Genomic DNA, 16,448 nt, shown 5'->3' on the forward strand with positions numbered 1-16,448 from the left:
TGACCACCCAGAAGCAGGTCTATGCTAAGTAGTGTGCTCATGCAGAATGAAAAGTACTGGGAGAACTTTGAACTCACAAAGTTTTCAATTGAAGTATAAAACATTATACTGCAAATAAATACAGGTAAATTGAGAATATAGAGATGAAAAATATGACAGTATTTATCAGCTTGTTAAACAGCTGCCTCAGAACATCATCAGCATAACCACTGAAAACGTTTTCAACTGTGGTTAAGGGAAGGTTTCAGTGACACTGGAATTATAACCCAGTGTTGCCTTGCAGATGGTAAACTGGAAGAAGAAAGACTCTTATGAACAAATTTAACAAGTGAGGGAAAAAATAAATAAATAAATAAATAAATAAATGCTGATCAGATGGAAAGGAAATGGGCTAAACTGAAAGGCCTTGAAAGTGAAGAAAAAATGTTTACTTCTGAGGAAAATAGAGAAGCTGGAGTAGGGTAATAACTAACTGCACATAGCCCTAGGTGGCTATATTTAACATTCTCCAAAGAACAAACTTGTTCTATTTGATTTTTCTACTGCTTAGATCTAAAGTTGTAAGCAGGCCTGACAATGGTGATGTCTAACACTAGCAAGATAAAATAACCATTAGCCATCTCAAAACCACAGCAGGAGATACTGCTCAAAAAGAAAATGACAATTTCTTCTTGCTTTTATTGCAGAAATAATGCAACGCAAGCTGACAGAATCAAATTCTACCAAAAGTAAGGAAGAAAGAAGAGCCGTTTGTGCCGTGACAGCAATAAAATGTCCCAGTATTGAAATGTAGAATGTTGTAATGGAGGTACATATTGACTTTTATCTTGCTTTCAGTGGGCAGCATGAAGTGTCAAAGAGTTATTGCTTTAATATCATCTAAGATGAGACCATTTGTTGTGGTGCATGTGTATCCAGGAAATCATTGCTCTAACCATGTTTTTAGAAGCACTTTGACACTTTATTAAATCTTCTCGATGCACTTTTGGCATACAGTGGTCTCCACAGGCCCACTGAACTACCACGTAGCTTAGGCAGGAAGCTTTCTGGAAGATTTCCTCATCAAATAAGGGAGGGTGATTTCCAGCTTCACTTAGACCACTAAGGTCCAGTACTACTCTCTGTTACATCCCTATAGCTAAACACAGTTCTGTTACCTTTATAAATCATAGAAAACCTCCAGTAAACTACAGTAGCAAGAGTAGGATCTGGTCAACATTTCATTCTTCTGAAGATGTAATCCTACAAAAATTCTCACTAAAATTTGAGTTAGCGTTCGAGGAGAATTCACAGTTTATGACAAACACGGAAGAAACCTAAAGTAATTTCTCTTTATTTGGCTGAAACTTTTAAAAACAATTACTGAGTGTTTGAGTTTCATAATTCAATCAGTCTCAGTCCTGCTACCAACTGGGTGCAGTGCCAAAGCTGTTGGGGTAACACTAAACCTTGGCTTGAAATTCATTTTTCTAATGCAGCAAAAATAACTCGCAGAACTGCAGAATGGTTGAGGTTGGAAAGGACTTCAATTTCCATCTGGTCCAATCCCAGCTTGAGCAGGGACATCAAGAGCAGACTTGGTGGCTTTTAAAGATCTCATTTTCAAGGATGGAGACTCAAAAGCTCTTGTACACTCTCACAGTGGAAAAATGCTTCCCTATGCTCAGATAGAACCTACAATGTATCAGTTTGTGCTGGTTGCCTCTTGTCCTATCACCAGGCACCACTGAAAAGAATCTGCACTGTCTTCTTTATATTCTCCATTTCTGTATTTGTACATATTGATAAGATCCCCCTTAAGCCTTCTCTTCTCCAGGCTGAATGGTTCCAGCTCTCTCAAACGTCCCTCATAAGTTAGACACATCAGTCCCTTAGTCAAATCAGAGGCCCTTTTCTAGGAACTACTCTCTAGTAGTTCTATATCTCTCTTGTGCTTTGGAACCCAGAATTGAACAGAGCACTCTGGGTGTGGCCTGACCTCTAATATAGTTAGAGGACAGTATTGTTTGTTCATGTCCTCAGTGACCAGTGCTAGGTTAAAAAGAGAATAGCCATATATACACAAACACAACCAGTAACTGATGAAATCTTCTGAAACAGTAGGAAATAAGTGTGTTACTTGCATGACTCCATATTTCAAAGTCCTTAATTTCATTAGGTTCTTCTGTTCCAAGCCGCAGAAATTGTTTCAGAGAAGGAGATGGAATCATTTGCATTTTTTTCCCTACCTATATGAAAATATATCTTTCTCTGGGGGTTTAATGAAGGCACTCTCTGGTCAACAATCACTAGATTGTGTCAAAAATCACTAGATAAGTGTCAATAAAAGCACATTGCTTCTATTTGATGAGGATCGTACATATATGAAGATTTTAGAACACGCATTTCATTCTAGTTGATAACATGATGGTATACTACTGAAATAAATCATTTTCAAATACTAATCCGCTATTCCAAACTGGTTACATACATTATTCTTTAACCAATACACACAAGAAGAGCAAATATAAGGTTCTTATTCCTAATCAATACCACTGTCCTGATATAGCCAAATAAGTACTACCACTGCATTTTTAGGTACAAACACAGTATATTGGTACAGTTAAGCCAGAAAATCTGAGATCTGTTTATCATAAGCACGTTTTTTACCAAAAATGCTGAAATTGCTCTCTGTTGCCACAACTGCATTTTGCAAGAAACTGATCTAGATGGTGTTTTCTTCGAATTTTCTAAGGGAAGACTGTAAAAGGAAAATGAAAAATGGCTCAACCAGGAAGTAATGCTCTACTTATTTTCTCTCCATTAGGAAGATCAGTGTTGCAGCAGTATATACTATCATAGTGATAAATAACCATACGCTCACCCCCCTGTAAGGTTTTGTAGCTCTCTTAACAATACATTTCACAGTATATCCAACTGTAGGAACATTTAAAATCTTGTTTTAATTTTCTTTGGAGCAATTTTACTTACCTAAATGAGGTTGCAGTCAAACAGAAATAAAACCTCTTATTATTACATTATTATAAATATGTGCAATTCATCGAGTTTGTTCTCCAACACAAGAGGACAGTGCATTGTGTGGTGACTTATCTTCACAATAACATTAAAATTTAGAGATATATGGAACATGATTCAGATAACAGTTCTAGTGAACTTAGAAGTGAGCAGAGAAATGATTAAGATGATTAAGCAGATTAATGATTAAGAACCCAAAGAAATGCAGAAGACCAACTGACTCACCTGGATGCTAGGTGGTGAACGATTTTTCCGGGTGGTCGTGGTGGCCATGGTAGTTGTGGTTTCCATGACAGTAGTAGACATTTCTGGTGGCATGGAGGTTGTGGGTGTTGTTCCCAAGATGGAAGGGACCTCCCCGACAAGTCGGACACTTCCATTGATTTTAATGTTAGGGTTGTTCTCTGCTGCCATGTTCAACACTTTCAAGCCATTGTAATAGAGACCGGAGAGTTGGCCTTGGAAGAGACGCCCTCTGTCTTTTCCTCCTATGGCTATTTGCGCCTGGGTGTTGAAGATCGTTAACTGTCGTCCTAGTGAAGGGGGGTGGAACAACATTATTGCTAGACATTTCCTTTACTTTGTACCTTACACTGAATCCTGGCCAGAAACAATAGACAACAAAGTTATAGATTCATTCTCAGTAGTGTTTATTAAGACTGTAGGGTAGAAATATAATATGAAAATGTATTGCCTATGAATCATTAATAATAGAGATTATCTTGAAAGCAAGAACACCTGAACCTCATCCATTCATAGCCAAAAATCCAGAGGAGCTTTGATTTGGTCAGAAGTTTAAACTCAATCCTTTAGAGTTGGACCAACCTTTAACTATTAAGAAGACTTCAACATGAGGCTTTTTTCCACTATCAATTCAAATCACAGCACCTGTCAAGCTTTAACGCATTAAAAAACCTTCCCTTTTGACTGGTCAGAGGGTGGGATTGTTTCATAAAGCCACTTTTAATAATGCAAAGTTGTTGAGAGGTTGCTTGAGGAGAGAACATCAGAAAAATTGGTGGTGGTCAACTGTGTTCATCATCATCTATACAAGGATTGTATATGAAACTTCAGATGGGCTTATTCATGATCTTCCACCTGAAATTTTTTGTTGTGAAGGCTCACAAAGCTAAAACCAGGGAAAAGCAAACACAAAACACAGTGATGTCTCTGAAAGAGCAAATTTTATGAAACAGTAAGGATAACAACTAAACTCCAGAAATCCTTACATGTGAATCCCGCTTATAGATGGTTACATTCAAGAGTAGGCAAGTTAAGTAGTTTATTCAAGGTCACATCTTGAGTATTAGGAGTGGACTGGTATCATATGTAACAAGAAATATACTTATTAAAAAATAAATCCTTATAACAATTGTCAATTCTGCTTTTTGCAGGCCACTTAAATCACATTTAGCTTGGTCTACGCTATAAATATTGCTTATGTCCCAGGCTGCATTAGACTGATTATGCTAAGAAATAAATTGCTTCATGCAGTGCAAAGGTAGTACCCATAATTTCACTCTTCCTCAGAATATTAGAGCCACACCAGCTGGAATCTATTGAATTACAAGAGAGACAGACTGGGCAGTGCTTTGAAGGATTATCAAAACAGCATCAAGACAATCACCATTCATATTTGTGTTTTCCTGCTTTTATGAAATCCGTACTATGTGTCCCCATCCCGTTCCCACTCCCCAGGTCTCACTCCTCCACTTCCTGACTAGAAGTGCACAAAGCCACCACTTAGCAAAGAAAGGAGTATAACCCACTGCTCATTTATTCACAGACAGTGGTTAAAGTAAATCAAAATACAAGGGGGAGCTCACCAATTTTGGTGGTCGTCGTGGCAGGTCTCGAAGTCAAGTGGTGATGCGGTGTTGCATCATCTTATGGTGACAGGATGGACCATGGGGAAGAGAATGGGGACAAGAGAAGAAATGTATCTGAAAGGAGTTCCTGTCCCCAGAGAGGGCCCTAGCTAACTGAGCAAAAGTATATGGAGAGGTGCAACATATGGACACATGTGGAGGTGAGCTGCACATCCCTTGTGCTCCTCACCCACAGATTTGTAAATGAAACACCAGCACTTGATCAGGGTGAAGGAACAGCACTGATGAAAAAATGAGAAATAAAAAAGGAGGGTGCCCTTCCCCTGGAAAATGTTTAAACACTTGACACAGCATTTTGCATCTATCTTAGGACGTTTTAAACTTACCAGAGGCTGTTTATGTATATCAAAGCAAAAACCATGCACTGGAGGCACAAATTCCCAGCATATAAAATCAGAGCAGTTTTTTTTTTTTTTTTTCCTCAGTCTCTTCTCTATGAGGAGAATAGTACTCAGTAAAAATATCCATCAAAATATACAGCTCTCTCAGACTAACTCCCCTCAAATCTAGAGGAAGTGGCACTGTACACTGCAGAAGGCCAAACTTGTCATATATTATGGCCTCAGAGACTGATTTACTTCCTAGTAGCTCTATCCTGTTGTACATTAGATTTTCTAATGGGTGCACTGTCAGTTCCTTACTTCAGCATCTTTTTTTTTTCCTCACATATTCTCTCACCCTAGAACTGCATTTCCTTCCATGCTGTCTCTGCACCTACACACCCAGACACTTCACTTGCATTGTTCCATCTTTCCCACTTCACTTATGTTACAGTGCCAAAAGATGGAGATGAGTTGGATACATAGCAGGGAATATAATCACCCATCTTCTTTGCTAATCTTGAAATGATACTCCTGAAAATGAAGGGAAAGTGCTGACCTTTCAAAACTTCCCATTTCCATTCATTTTCTCTCCTTGAACCAATACTGTCACTTTCTATCATCTTTCACCAAAGGGAAAAGGGGCGGGCAAGGGTGAGAAAGAATAATTTTTTACTGCTCCAGGAGGACAGCTCCCTAAACCAGGAAAAAAAAGGGGTTCCTTCCATTTTAATGCAGGATTACTACAAAGGATGCCATTCATGCCATTCACTCTAACCCAAGCCCACAGTCATATCTTTTGTTTGTCTTTAAAAATGAGAAATTAGTTCATTAAAAGTGTGTGTGTGTGGATGGGGGTGGTAGGGGAGAGAAATCACTTCTCTATTTCCAGGCTTTTTTCTTTTTTCCTGCATCTTCTAATGCTGACACTTTACACCAGGGAAATGGCCCCACTCCAGTAAAAACCAAAATTCTGATTGTGAATTTCAGCGTTGTCCTTGTTTGGTAAGCAGACTGCTAGTTCAGGACGATTCATGCACTGCATCATATAGTAAACACCGTAGACAACACTGGTACTAGAATTTTTTGCTAAAAGAACAATCACTTGATTGAGTTACCTACAATCTGTCATTCTTTCCTCTTCAATCTATGATGGTGTACACATGCATGAATAAAGACAAAAGGGAAATGCATATGGAATGAGAGAAAATTGTTGAGAAAATGTACACATAATTCTGCCACCACAGACCTCGACCTCTTCTAACCATTCTTTTGATTATGTGGTTCCGTAGCCCTCATTAAATGTGTAAGGGTTGCAAACTTATAGTCCATATTTTCTACAAAAAATTATTCCCACTGCTTAGTGCCACAGTACAGAGAAATGACAAGTGTATTCTGTTTCTCAGGTGTTCTGTAAATATTCTGTATAGTTCAAGTTCTCGTTTGTTTGTTTGCTCTCTCATTGACTTCTTCATTTGGAAAACTGAATACCAATAAGAAATTTCACAGAGAAATCTTATGAAATATAAGCTTTCTGTAATGATTTCAGGCCTGATTTTTCAAACTCTATTTCACATCAACAGTTCTTGCTTCAAAAGTGCAGTCTCATCAATGAGACTTCTCATGTAAGAGGAATTTGCAGAATTAAGGACTTCCAGAATCAGTCCTTTTGTTGAAATGCATCTGTGACTTTATCAACTCTTCACACTGCATAACAGGTAACACCTGAACCTTAGCAGGCAAGAGGTATTCTATTAATAAAATAACATGTTTTTATGATATCTGAAATTGAACAATTTAGATTTTTTATTTTTAACTCACAGTCTCAGTGAATTTAATAGTGTCTAACTGTTCACTTATTATTCATATAATTCAAGATTATAAATCTGTACCACTCTGAATACTGTAAGCAATTTATAAAATTAAAAAAAAAAACACAACTTCGACGTTAACAATGCCACTTCAAGAAGATGCTGCATTATATACATTCCATTATTATGAATTATATAATAGTGGTACCAAAATAATACCAAATCTATAGCATTAAAAAACTCAGTCAAAACATGTTTCATGTCACCTGACTCAAGCCAAGAACTAACAATGGAAGACAGTTTTTCTGCATGTTAATTCATCTATGAATCTGTCTATTCCTCCACCTATCAGTTCATCTTATTTGATTTTGATAGTGAGCTATGCTTCACTCATCATCTTTATACAGAAGGCATCCATGATTCAGCAAGTGTTGGATGGATGACCAGATGGATGAGCAGACTGGTGAACAGATAGGTAAATTCTTCATTCTGATTTCTTGGGTGCTGCATAATTTGCTGAAAATGTCTATCTACATTGGAATGAAGGAACGAAGATGTATTATCTGAGGTGTTGCACTGCATGATGCCATTTTCCTAATTAAAAATGTCAAGACTGAATTCCCTTTCATTCTGGAGAAATCATGCCTAGATGCATCTAGCCTAAAATCATTCAGTGCTTCAAGAGTGTCTGGATTCTCAAATATTGTCTTTCAGATCCTACCACATGTGTGATTGTCTTTTAACAAAGCAACAATATTCACAAAAGGTAGACTTCAGTTAAAATCTTTAGGATGGCTTACAAAGGGAAAGTATCTTGGCATGCTTATAAACTCAAACTTAGAGAAGCAGTGACACAAAAGAAATCAAAGAAAAAACTTGTAGAAAAACGAAAAGGAAAAAAAAAAAAAGATATGGAAGAAAAAATGGGTTCTCAAGCACATGAATAGCACCAAAGAATTCAACATGCATCATTTTTAATAAAATTGAGGCAATCACTGTCTTTAGTGTTAAAGGGACTTTAGCAATTCAAACTTACCCAGATTATACACTGTTTAATGTTAAGCTTTATTTATTTAATTTAGTTTGATCTTGTAAATTAACAGGGTAGCCCACTGAAACTCAATAAGCATTTTCTGTGTACCTGTATCTAAATATCTTCTTACTAGCCAGCAGAAATAAATTGTTCCATGAAACCACGGTGATTGAAACATATTTCTGCTTTAGTTAAACAATTTTCTTAGCTTTAGTTATAAGCGCATCAGTGTTGCAGCCCAAATCTGGAAAGTGGGCAACACTGCCAGCTGTCACTGAAATCAACAGGAATTGAGCATGCACAGCACTTTGAAGGATGAGATTCTTCACCAAAAAAAAAAATATTTTGACTGCAATTAGCCATATTTTTTATGGCCCTAACTTGATCCCTGCTGGCTTATTCAATTTTCTAATTCAGCTGTGGATAAAAGTTAAAAACAAAACATAGAATATATTTTTCTGATTTTACAGTATTTGATTTTCTCTCTTGGAAAATTTGGTAACACCCATAGACTAAGTCAACACAGAAAATGCAAGATATGAGTTCAAAGGTCACCCACTTTTATCAGCAGTACTTTCTTTAAAGGAAATCAGAGAAGACTGTGTTCTGTTTTCCAAGGCTTGAAGGAAAGAAACTAGCTCTGGTGATTTTTTAATTTAGATAACACATTTAGTTTAGAGGAAAATAACTTTCTTACTCTCCACAGTATTGCCAAGAGCCCAGCCTAAACGCTGCTGAAATCATTGAGAGTTATTATGTTATCTTCAACAAGTTTTGGAATGGGTTCCACATCCAAGATTTAGTCTTTCTCCAAACTCTTTATAAAAGAACATTACTGTTCCAACACAAGTCCCGTTTCAGCAGATCACTGAAGCGTATGTAAAATTCTCACTTAAGCCAATTGGACTTTTGCATATTGGTAAAACTTTTGTGGAACTGAGGCCAATTACTCCAGAGAAGCTCACAAAAGACAATAGTAGTACCTTAGACTATGCTAGGGAAGAATTTTAGCTCAAACATAAAAATGTATCATTTGAGTGTTGAATTGTACTCCACATAGAGAATAAAAATGACAGAACAATCATCTTTCTCTGTCTCCTCACTGTAGTTTAAAAGGAATTGTTAAAAAATGTTTTCTTTACAACATTTTTTAAAATTGTTTAGTTATTTGAAAACAATTAGAAAACACGTAGCCACAGTGGCTGGTCAGACTAATGAGAAAAAAAGAAATTTACAGGAAATGATTTAACAAGGTTTGAATATATATGTATTTTTTTTAAGAAAACTTTGATAATAAAGATGTGAATGTAGTTTAAAAACAAATCAAAACAGGAAGATCATGCAGTGGTGAAATTGCCATAATACATGTTGTTGCTCTTCTCCTTTCTTCATTTGGTTTTGTTAGAAAACGTCTCCTGAATTTTTGCTTGTTTGTCATTACTGTGATAGCAAGCTCAGAATTTTGTCCCTTTAACTGCATTTTAATAGCAATGTATTATAGCATGATTTATCAACATATGGCAGGTGGAAGCTGACACAAATTATAATGAAAATTAAAACAGTCATTTATGCAGCAGGCGATTATCATTTAAGAAACATTTATTTGCAGGCTTTAAAAATGAGGGTTTAGAATTGAATGGGTTTAAAATGAAAGTTTTAATGACTATTACCTTTTTCCTGCAGCCACTCCTCTACAGGCCGGTTATATTTGAAGGGGATTTTCTGTTTTACCATTTGGAACCGTTCACTATCAGTGTTGCCTTTAAAGTTTAAAAAACAGCTTAAAAACAATCTGAAAAGTCAATGCAATGGTTAAGACATCCTAGATTTTTTGTTTGTTTATGGCTTTATTTAGCTATAAATAAATAAGCACATGCGTGCATACATGATATATTTGAAAAGAAAGAGATTTATCTTTAGTAAGGTGGAGAATAGTTATACATTCAATTGCCTGAGGTTCTGGAAGGTCAAAGAAGTTAAATCCTATGAATAACATCTCTCCTTAATTTTCAGAGTATTTGCTTATGCAGATTGGTTAAAAGGCGTGTATAATTTGTCCAGGACATGAGACCTTGAGTGAACTCAGTGCCATGAGTTAAAACATTTTGAACAGATTCTAAATCTGATGGCAAAAGAATATAGCAGAATATGTAGAATATGTCAGTCACACAAGCATACAGATAGCAGCATTTTGATAAACATTCTTGCAGTAGTACCAGATATGTGTTAGGACTTGAAAGGTGGCAAAAAGAAAGAAAGAACTGAAGAAATTAAGAAGAAGAATTAATGGTGAAGAAATTAATGGTGAAAGGATGTAAAAGAATTAGATAAAACAAAACAAAAAACTCAAAAAGACTAAGAAGATAGAAAAAGGAAAGCAACAACTAAAAAGACGCAGAACTGTTAATTAAATATATGTGAGGACTTATGTCCAGTTACCAAAGACTTGGGCCATTTGCCAGAGAAAAACAGAAGCTTAGAAGCTAATGTGAAAGTGGAAATGATTACCTAAAGTATAAATTCTGGCAAGCGCAGTTCAGTTGTTTCACATTAATGGATAATTGCGTTATTCAGTAAAGTGTATTTTGAAGGATATCATATATCACTCACAGAGTGCACAATACAGATAGGGATAAGAGTTAAAGTTTTTGTTCAGATTCCCTAGATATTGAAAAAAAGCCAGGTACAGATCAGAAGGGTTGGTCTAATCTTTAGTAGAAAGGCACAATACGGTTTGATTATGTTACGAGTGATAAAAAACAAATGCCATCGTTCTGCTTCTGTTTTCTTCAGCTACAAGTCACTTTGTGACTCATTCTAATATTTGCTTCATGTTTTATTTTTTATAAAAGTTGTTTCATCAGGTAGTACAGGGTACCGTATACCACTTTATGGTGGTACACTACCATGAACAGATCCTGCACATCAGTGCTCTAACACACGTTTGGAATAGATGGTATTACAAGGATCACAAGTGCTCTGTGCAATCTGTAGTGCTTCTTTTGAAATCCCACAAATAAACAGTCTAACAGGGCTTTATATTAATCTGAATTTTGAAGCAGATGCTGCAATCTTTTTTCCAATGTAAAGACATCTTGAAGAAATATACATGTATATGTATATTTCCTTGACTACATGTTTATGAATAACAGCAGGATCCTTCATCTGGTCAGCAGCAGAGATTTTCAAACTGCAAGGATTATGACAGGTAATAGGGCTGGCTGTAGAAGGGAAAAGTGCAGTGAGTGGAAATTTCTCTGAAATAGAATATCTTATAAGAACAGGCCAGCAAGACTAAGGTAAAAAAAGGAAACGGGACAATGAAAAAGACATGACAGTTAAAAATGAATTTCTTGTAATAGAGTACTAGACCTTCAAGAAAGCCAGAAATGACAACTATTGCCCACCACATCTTTAAAGACTGTTTTAAAAAATCAGGTTTAATTTAATTTTATTATTATTATTAGGCAGATATATTCAGCAAGATTAATATATGTATAAAAATCATACCTTTAAAATCTATGAAAAACTGAAGGACATTAGAAAATTCAAATAGGTTTAAATTTCAACATTAGTATCTGAACTAATTTTTTTGTTTTGCTTTTAAATTTTATTTCATACGTTAGCGAGAATGAGTTTTAAATACATGTGCATGAGAACTTATTCACTGATGTACTCGGTTACAACAGAGTTAGAAAACAAGCTTTCCCTTTTCAAGAGCTTGGGTTGTTCAGCAAATACCATTAAACACATACAATTATTAATACTGATTTTGAGTTAAGCTTAAAAAAAAAATAAACACAGCATTTGATATGAGACTTCAGAAAGGAAATATCATGATTGCAACACGAAGTGATGTAAATATTCAACATGAAGTAAGTTCAGTAATGATCCTTTTGTGACCTCGGTGCAATGCCTTTCTAGAGCTATACGACACATATGCTCACATTTTTGAACAATCCTTTCACTCACGTTATCTGGACTCCCTTCCTTCCCTTTGAGTCCAGCTCTAATCTAAAGCCTTAATTCAGAAAGGAACACATAGGATAAAATCGGTCATTTCAGTTCAGTTTAGAAAATGTGCTTAATCCCAAAGTTCTTTTGCATTCAGAACCAGTGTTGGCCTCAAAGGCCTGCAGAACAGAATTAATTATAATAAAGCTGTGCCAATTGGTTTTGCTACTTGTGATTTACTAAATATTTTTCTGACCATAAATTCTAATTGTTTAAGTAATACCAGGAGAAATAGGAACTGGTCATTTAAGATAACCTCTGCCCTTTTTCTTTCTTCTGCAGGAAGAAATCCCGTACATTAATATAATCTGCTTCATTACTCAGTTTCATATATAACATCTCAAGCTCAGAAGTACATTCCTTCACATATTCCTCTCCTTTCTCATGCAAAATTCTCTAACACAATCTAATCTAGATGCTTGATGATCGAGGATAAAACAAGTCTATTATTCCAGTTAATACTCATATGCACAACTAAAAAAAAAGAAAAACACAAAACAACAGCTGTATCTCATAAGTTTATAGATACTGGAAATGCAAATATGCTGTAAAACCTCAATTTTCCAAAACATTGTTAAGTATCTAAATTCCTGTGACCTTAAGGTTTTTAATGGTAGCATTTTGAAATGTTCTTGATTCCTGAATCCTTTTTAACCTGAATATTCAAAATATCTCAAATACCACAAACATCCCTGATGACTAAGTATTTTGAAAGGGAATCAAACAAAAGCTCTGATTTATTTATTTTATTGTTGTTATTATTCCCCTGCCACAAGAAAACCTGGTACCTATATCATAAAATATAACCTGCTGGTTAAATACCATTGGTTGCCAGTCTTTTATCTTTTCATGGATGCTTCCACTTAACTGACTATACAGATACATAAATTAGATTTGCTTCTTGCTCTAGCTCCTGGTAACCTTCAATTAAGGTCAAACTGAAATGGGAAAAATCAACAGAACTTGCTTCTGCTAATTACTATTAACAGTTCACACAGGAAATGTTTTTGATTCAGAGTAGCATCTCAGGAGGAGATACTTAAAATTTTCTCCTGAGTAAAGAAGAATTATCTTCCAAGACCCTACAATGTTGGATGATGTTTTGCTTGTCCTTGCACGGTTCATGAAGGAAACAATTTTTTTTTTCACCTTAACACCTATTTCTAAACCAAAATGGATTCTTAAGCCAAAGAAATTAAGGGTGATTGAAGCTCTGAAAACCATTTCTTCTTGGCTCAGGTATCTATCACAATGATTTACTTCCTTTTGGTAAGAAAGAGAAAAGCCAAAAGGTTCCAGAAAATTGCACCACACAGAAAGGAAGTGCTTGCTTCCAGGTGTAACATTAATACAACCTGATGTGTTGTCAAGTCTGTAAAGATGCTAAGAAGAACATCCTAAGAAAACATTAATCTGTTCTAAATTATTGCCAAAGGCTGTTTTATGAAGAGAGAATACAAGCAACATTTCCTTCTTTGATTATAAGCTTTTAAAAACAATGAGAATGTTATCTAATGAGCAGTTAATAAAAGAAAGGCTATATGTTGTTACAAACAACTTAAGAAAATGCTTTGAGATTAGTGCTCAAGGTTTAAACTGATTCCATCTCACTTTGCCTTTTTTAGATGGAATTTCAGTGTAAGGAGGACTAGCAAATAGTTAGTGTTTGACTACTTTATTTGCACAGCAGCCTCTGATATCCTCTGAAACCATCTGAGATGTTACGGAGGCCCATAATCTCACTTTCTAAGATTTACATTCAATTAATTGACATCAGTGTGGGAAAGGGGGGCATGGTAGTTTGCCAAGTTGACCTTAAATACTGAAAAACTGAGCCAGTTCAATTCAGTCTGATGCCAAGTGCTCTGGAAAAGGAGGCTGATGTGCTTCATGGAGTAACTACCATTTAACTCTAATATTTAATAAAAGGCAGAGATTTTGCCATCCACAAAAGTTTCAGAAGCATGTCTGTGATAGGTACACACTGAACCTACTGAACCATTACTGTTGGTAGGCAGCTGCACTTACAAATTTACTGTATACTGAATTGCTCCATTTTCACATTTTCTTAAACACATATTTAGCTTTGAACTCTATGAAATAAAGATAACATTTGTTTATATTTTACATTCAGAGCTGCCTATTTTGTAGTATTAATACAAGGCCACACTGTGGCATATGTTATATAAAACAGGGAATGTTTTCATTAAAATTGTAACATGTAAAAAATATCTACTCACAACCGTTTTTATAAAACACTTGGAAAAAGTCCAAATCTGAAACCACAGATGTGACTTACACAGAAATGAAGCAAGAGGGCCAAGCAATTAAACAAAATAATTATAAGACTGATGATATGCAATCTGTCTTTGTAACTACCACAAATAGTCTCTCTACAAAGTCTTGCAAAGCTTTATTTTTTGCCTCGTGTAAGAAGGGACACTATAGAAAATTAATTCAAATTTTTGATTTTATTCTTTTTGTGTTACTGAAAAATAGCCAAGTCTTGATATTGTTTATTTTTATTTCAGGTCTCAGATATTTTGCAATTGACTTCTCATTTTATTTCTTGTCTTTGTTTTTCCCCTTAATCCTGGATGCCCTTGACTTATATCTTTAACTTGCTCAATTTGTTTGCCATGAGCCACACCTCTCTGTTCATTTCACTGTGGAATGGAGTTAAACATTGATCTTCACACTGCAGCTTTCCTCAGCTCACTGTCTTTATGACAAAAGACGAGATCTCAGTAGCATAAAAGTTACTCATTTGATCAGATGATTGTAGCTGCTTCTAAGTTCCTATCATCTCATTAAGAAGCTTTGTGCTGTTGCCATTCTGTTTTGGTTTATCTTCTCATTTACATTTTCATACATACCATTCCACTACGTCAGGTACTCAGATTTAATGTTAACTACAAAAATATTAAACAATTTTAAACTAAATAATTCTGGATTTATCTTTAAAAAACATAGGGTCCATGTTGAAAGCAAGGCAGCAAAGGCCACGCTCAATGGGAAATTCAGAGGCAAACTAGATTAGAATTTAAATGTCTGCCTACAAGGTGCAGTTAACATGGACCACTACAGCATTAATCAGACCAGAGAAGAGCTCACAATGTCATCTAAATCTGCCCCTCTGCCCCAGGAAAAATTCATAACATTCAATCTCTTAGATTAATCTTTCAGTCCTATATTGCATGACCAAGAACATAAATGCCTCAACTTGATATCTAACCCATAAGTACAACAGACGCAAAATGAAAAGAAAACTCAGCCCAGTGAATTTGGAAGGAGGTTAATCAAACTGTTTCAATGGTCCCAAAGAAAACTTAGTTTTGAGAAAACGTGACCTGGGCTTTATTTTCACATCAGATATTATAATGAATTGCTTCCTCTGAGATTATGGCCATGCAATAATTACAGTCTCCTTTAGCTTGCTCATGTTGGAGAATTGAACTAGGTTATGGTACAGAGAAGGCAGTTCCAGCTACAACCATTTTACAGATACGAAGAAATTTGAATGTATCTTCTCTGGCACATTCTGTAAGTAATGTACATATTGTTGTTTTTTTATGTCCATGACCCAGTTAAGCTCCATATCAGGCAACTAAGGCTAAAGTGACTAATAAAAAACAACTGAAACTATATATTGATCTTTCCATTTTAAACAAGGACAAATTTCATTTTGCACAAAGAGATATGAAACAGAGATTGGAATAAAGTCTGCTGTTATTGTCCCCACATCTCACTTCTTCAGTTTCTTAAGGAAAACACAGAATCTGATTTACATAGCCCTGTAGGACCAAGCAGTAAGAACAAAATGCCAAAACCACTTTATTTACACTGATATTTTAAAATCCATTAACTCTCATTTGTCTGAGTATTGTTTATCTTAGTTGTGGCTATGCAAGTCACACTGGAAAAACACTGGTGGAAAAACCAGCTGACAGGCATTCACACCAATTGACACTGGTGTTTAACACAGGAATGCGGATGTATGGCTTCCAGGGTACATCTATGAACAACTGCCTTATCATAGTGCATGGTCTGAGGAAAGAAATGCAATGCCCTTACTATACCTGCTTCACGAAGAGTTGGTGTCTCACTGTGGTGTTCCTAAAAACAAGTGCATTCAGGTAGATTGCTAGCTTAAGTCTGACACAGCCATCAGGGAGACAGTGCTAGGAATGTCCAAAATGGATTGTAAAGCTACCCAATTACAAATAACAGCAAGTTAAACAATTCAATTGGAGGGATCAAGTTCTCTAGGGTGAGCACAAGGAAATAACTAAAAGCAAGTAAAAGACTGATGAAAGAAGAAGGTTATTAAGAAGCTCTTCCTATGCAGATTACATACTAGGAAATG

At 35.7% G+C, this 16,448-nt stretch overlaps 1 protein-coding gene across 43 annotated transcripts in view; it reads right to left on the reverse strand.

Moving 5' to 3' along the window:
- NRXN3 (neurexin 3) overlaps positions 1 to 16,448 on the reverse strand; it is an 898,188-nt gene that overhangs the window by 100,779 nt on the left and 780,961 nt on the right. For 19 of the 43 annotated variants that reach the window (XR_011903710.1, XR_011903709.1, XM_072337911.1 and 16 more), the window contains 2 exons: positions 9,739 to 9,828; positions 3,241 to 3,548 (listed from right to left, as the gene is read on the reverse strand). Coding sequence is in view for 39 of the 43 variants with exons in the window: in XM_072337911.1 (XP_072194012.1) it covers positions 3,241 to 3,548; positions 9,739 to 9,828 (398 nt within the window). In the remaining 4 variants the exon portion in view is untranslated. Of the gene's footprint in view, positions 1 to 3,240; positions 3,549 to 4,841; positions 4,902 to 9,738; positions 9,829 to 16,448 lie in introns of all 43 variants that reach the window. The other 24 variants (XR_011903708.1, XR_011903707.1, XM_072337878.1 and 21 more) reach the window with 2 other exon arrangements.

This window comes from Excalfactoria chinensis, chromosome 5 (assembly GCF_039878825.1).
Source record: "Excalfactoria chinensis isolate bCotChi1 chromosome 5, bCotChi1.hap2, whole genome shotgun sequence".
Lineage (NCBI taxonomy): Eukaryota > Metazoa > Chordata > Aves > Galliformes > Phasianidae > Excalfactoria > Excalfactoria chinensis.